This window comes from Pyrus communis, chromosome 17, assembly GCF_963583255.1.
Source record: "Pyrus communis chromosome 17, drPyrComm1.1, whole genome shotgun sequence".
Lineage (NCBI taxonomy): Eukaryota > Viridiplantae > Streptophyta > Magnoliopsida > Rosales > Rosaceae > Pyrus > Pyrus communis.
Window position 1 is genome coordinate 5415635 of NC_084819.1, and position 4797 is coordinate 5420431.

The 4797-nt window shown below is 39.5% G+C and overlaps 1 protein-coding gene across 1 annotated transcript; it reads right to left on the bottom strand.

Moving 5' to 3' along the window:
- Nucleotides 1-1148: 1148 nt before the first annotated feature.
- On the bottom strand, nt 1149-2681 carry LOC137721921 (serine/threonine-protein kinase BLUS1-like). The gene has a single exon (XM_068460943.1). It carries the CDS (start codon nt 2676-2678, stop codon nt 1149-1151), a length of 1530 nt encoding a protein of 509 aa, XP_068317044.1. The 5' UTR covers nt 2679-2681.
- Between the last annotated feature and the right edge of the window lie 2116 nt (nt 2682-4797).

Genomic DNA, 4797 nt, shown 5'->3' on the forward strand with positions numbered 1-4797 from the left:
CTTCCGAACTGGCTTATATGCGCGGTTAGATACGACATCATGGAAAAAAACTGTGACAATGACATCATGGAAAAAAACTGTGACAATGACATCATGGAAAAAAACTGTGACATCATGGAAAAAAACTGTGACTAATTTAGGTAAAATTTTTGCAAAAGTTCATTAATGTATATATTACTGCCCATATTGTTAATGAACAGAAGCACGTAAATTGGTAGAGGCTCAAAATTATTACTTGTTTCCAAAGCAACGAAACTAACCTGTATGGATGGTGGGAGTATTATGTCCAATTTTGAACTAACCGTTTTGTTGCTCATTGCAGGAATGCAAAGCAGTCTTCTGGCCCTTCCCGTTGCAAATAGATTTTTCTAAGATGCGCTTGTTGGAGTGCCACCGGCAATTTCTGTGAGTCAATATCTGGGCTTATACACCAATTTTGTTTTCTTTTTATACCAATTAAATCATGTCATTTAATCTTCACTATTTTACTGTGATCTGCAGACTCTGATCATGCCGTTGATGGGCTTCTCCCTCGTCATGGTTTGGACCAAAAAGAAGGAACTATGACAAAGCACGTCTCAAATTACGGAAGTTGGCTCTGTGATTGTTGATGGCTTGCATATGGAGCTTTTTTTATCAAATCGTATGGAGAACCATATATGTCAAGTTTCAATGATTTTGTACTATCAGAGTTTTTCTCATTTTATACAAACGATAGTAGGGGAGGGAATAAATTGAACTTAGGATTTTGTTCTAGAGGTAAATGCTCTTAACTAGTTGGTTACACATGCCCACCGCTTCTGAAGCGCTAAAATTTGTATCAACTCATTTTATATATCATTCCTAGTGTAATTATTATGAGTTTCTACATTCTGAATAAAATCAATCTCTCTCTCTCTCTCTCTCAATGTTAGCAAAAGAGTATGGGAAGAAAATTACAGTAACTATCAATCCAACATCAAATGATCATTAATTCTTCGCTTCTTTACAAATGACAAGTCCCAAATTATGTAATCAGAATCTGAACACTTGAATATTAATGCTCTAAAACTCAATTCTCTCTCCTAACCATGAAAAAGTATCCAAAAGGTTCACCATTTTTTTAAAAAGCAAACCCTCTGCAAATGCAGTTTCCTGGAAAAATCTTACTAATCACTTTCATCAGTGTACAGCCTTTGCATGATCACCTCCAACTCTACCTGAAAGTTCACACATATGTCGTACTCAGACTCCAACTCAGTCTTCAGTATCTGAACCTCTCCTGTTTGTCCCAACTGACCAATAATACTCTTCACATTCTCCATCTGCTCGTCCAATTTTCTTGCAATTTCCCGCAATTCCACCAGCCGTGCATTGCCGCGGTTGGAAGACTCGGCCGGAAAGCTGGAAGTAGAAGACGACGCAGCTGGAATAGCCAGGTCCAAAACAAACCTCTCCAAGTTATCCTGGAACTGCAAAATATCTTCCTTCTTGTTCACCAACTCACCTTTCAGCCTCTGAATCTCTACTTGATCCTGCGTGCTCACCTCAACTACTTCCGTCAACAGACGAATAATGATCACCAGAATCTGTAATTGCGTTGTCAACCTCGTTGCAAACATTGACAGCAGGGATTTGCCGCCGCCAGTGGCAAATACCGGGTTGAAAACAAAATCGTCCTCATTGAAATTCCATCCGCTAAACCCCATATTCTCAGCCCTTAGTTCTCCACATTTTTCCTTGCCCAACAATTCACCCAAACCACTGTTTCTTTTCTTGAACCTCTCCTCAACGCTCTCCAAATGCGGAAGCACAGTCCCCACCAGAAAATCCTTGCCACTGTAGTTGTGGAAAAACGAGTGCTTCAGCAGCGTCTCCGCCGCCGGCCTCTTTTCCGGGTCCCGATCAAGGCAAGAACCGACCAAGTCCTTGAAATCCGCAGAGTACTTCTTGTTCTTGAAATCTTTGATGATGTTTTTGTAATCGGAAAACGGGAACCTGTTCTTGACCTTCAGAATCTGCGACTCTAAAAACGGCGGCAGGTCAGACACGGGAGGGCCGCCGAGAGCCAATTCCAGCGCCGTGATCCCAAAAGCCCAGATATCCGCCTTGCATCCACCTCCGTTGGGTGCAACCCAATACGGCGTTGCAGAAGTGTCGTTTGCCCCGGTTGAATGATCGGCGCCGTAGAAAGAAGCAGAGACCCCGAAGTCGGCGAGCTTAACAGACCCATCAGAGTCAACCAAGATGTTTCCGGGTTTGATGTCGCCGTGGACGTGTTCCTGACCATGGAGATACGACATGGCGTTTAGCGTCTCTTCCAGGACAAGAGCAAGGCAGGGCTCTGGTAATCCTTCCGGGAAAGCAGAGGAGGAGATTAGAGAGCCGAAGGCCATGAACGGCATAACCACCCAGAGACGGCGGTCGGCGGTGGTGAAGGAGCAATGGTCGCTGAGAATGTTGGGGTGGGAAAGAGACAGAGTCTTGGTATCGCGTAGCTTGACCTCGAAATCGGCCGTGGCTTGATTGAGGTCAACGGACTTGATTGCGATGATTGCAGAGTTCATGGGGACGCAGACGGCCTTGTAGACGACGACGTTGTCGCCAGAGCCGATTTCTTGGAGGTCTTTGTATGCGGCGGAGTCCAACGGGAATTGGACCTTTTGTGGGTTATCTTGGTGGGAGGAAGAAGTCGCCATTGGAGACAACAAAGATGAAATCTTGAAGAACGAAAGTGGGTTACTTGGATTTCGGGGAAATGGGTTTTGATGGAGTTGATGAATGTAGGGTTTCTGCAATACTAATTCTTGTGAAAGGTTGAGGCTTTGGGAGGAAGACGACGATGCATGAGAATGTGTGGGTGTGTACTGCTCTGCTTTTATTTACTTATATAATAAGAGAAGTTTCAACTTTTGCCCCTAGATTTTGTTAATTAGCAGAATCATCAACATTCTGTCGTGAGGCGATTTTGGTGATTAGGATTGGGTGAGGTTGGTTAAGATAGTAATACAGTTAGTTCGTTTTCTGTTGTTTGCCATCTCAGCAATGTCTTGGGAGGCAAGGCATGATGCCCGCATATGAGGCAAGCCCATCTCACTACCATATAAGTGAGATGTGTCATCTCCTCTGCTCATTTGATCTAATCTCGAATGGTTAGTCCTGTTGTGAGTGCCTCGTATAAATATTTCGAAATGACTATAAGGATACGATATACAAACAAAATACGTATTGAGACCTGTAAGTCCAATAACAAGACCAACCTACTAACCTATTGAAATCAATCACATTCTCCAAGATGTAATTAAAAATCAAGCAAGTCCTATAAAATCATAAAAAAAAGATGTTGGTAATACTGGAGAGACCAAGTTTTGTAAACCATATGATGTGATGATTGAATTATTATATAAGTGTAGATTAACGTGCTTATTTTCTGTTGGTGACGTATCATATGGATATGATTTGCAAATTTGGTCTAAAAAATTGGTCTACCTAGCATTACTTTTTGTAAAATGTGAATTTGAATATTAAACAAAAAAATAAACATAATTATAATTTTGTAATTATATTTGAAATTTTGTCACTATGATAAGGCACAACTCTATCATCAATGCTAAGAACATTACTAGTGTTTCCATAAGGATTATTAAGAAATTGAGAATTAATTCACAAAGGAGAGAAAAAGTGCCCTCATGATATTGGCGAGGCCCACTTTCGTTCCACGTGCAATTCAACCCTCGAGAAGACCTGAGCTGCTGACTACAACTTTTTCATGCTCATTTACTCATGGCAAGGAAAAACTTCAAAAGAATTAAAGATAGGATTAATAACTAATCGCTTAGCACATAACGAGTACTTCATCTTTATTTGTCTTAATCCATAACTCAGTTTCATTACTTGGTTCAGATAAAGAAATGTGATTACCATGACCAAATATAAAACAAGAAAGTGACAATAGAAAAAATGGGGAATGAGCCCAAATAGTTACAAACTTTAATCATAGATATAAATGCCACATAGTACTACGATTTTGTGTACTTATTTTTATTTATAATTAAGAAGTCTTAGGTTCGTATTCAGAAATAACAAACTCATAACAACTTTCTTCTCTCATTCCTTAATGTAAATACATCATTGTATATATTATAAAAAATACAATTTACGTACAATTCAGCAATCTTTCTTCAATAATATTTATCATGACTTCATGAGTGGTATATGGAATAAACAGTTGAGACTAAAAGAAAATCTAAACAGTTAGAATAATCAAATCTTAATGGCTAAAACACACCATGTTGCCCTTCGCGTTTTTTTTCTTTGATTATTTTCTATTGCCACTTAATACTAGGATAGTCATATTCCTCTCACTTTGGTTGGATCATCCATCTCGTTTACACTCCACATGGGCCTTCACATTTCCAGCGTTGTTGAATGGTGACAGAGAGAGAGAGAGAGAGAGAGAGAGAGAGAGAGAGAGAGAGACAACATTTCTCTCCATCTTGTTGTGATTTATGCAAATGGGGTTTTGTGACTTGTTCTAAAATTGCATTTTCTTGTTACTCTTGATTGAATATTTCACACTAATGGTTGGTTTGGTTGTAAGGATTTCTATTACCTCCTACTTCTGTGTGAACCATTGTTTACTTGAATAGATATTATCTTTGAATTTCTTATTTTTGCTAACGTAATTGAAAGTTAGAATATAAGGGCACTAACAAACAGGCTCACAAGTTACAACTGAAGTTGGTAGCCTCGTTTCTACTTAACTGACTTTACAATTCAAACAGATTAGCTCTGATATTTTAGAATTTGGCTTTATCA

Excerpts from the sequence above, each read along its gene's own strand:
- LOC137721921 (XM_068460943.1), bottom strand. The coding sequence starts at position 2,678 with ATGGCGACTTCTTCCTCCCACCAAGATAACCCACAAAAGGTCCAATTC.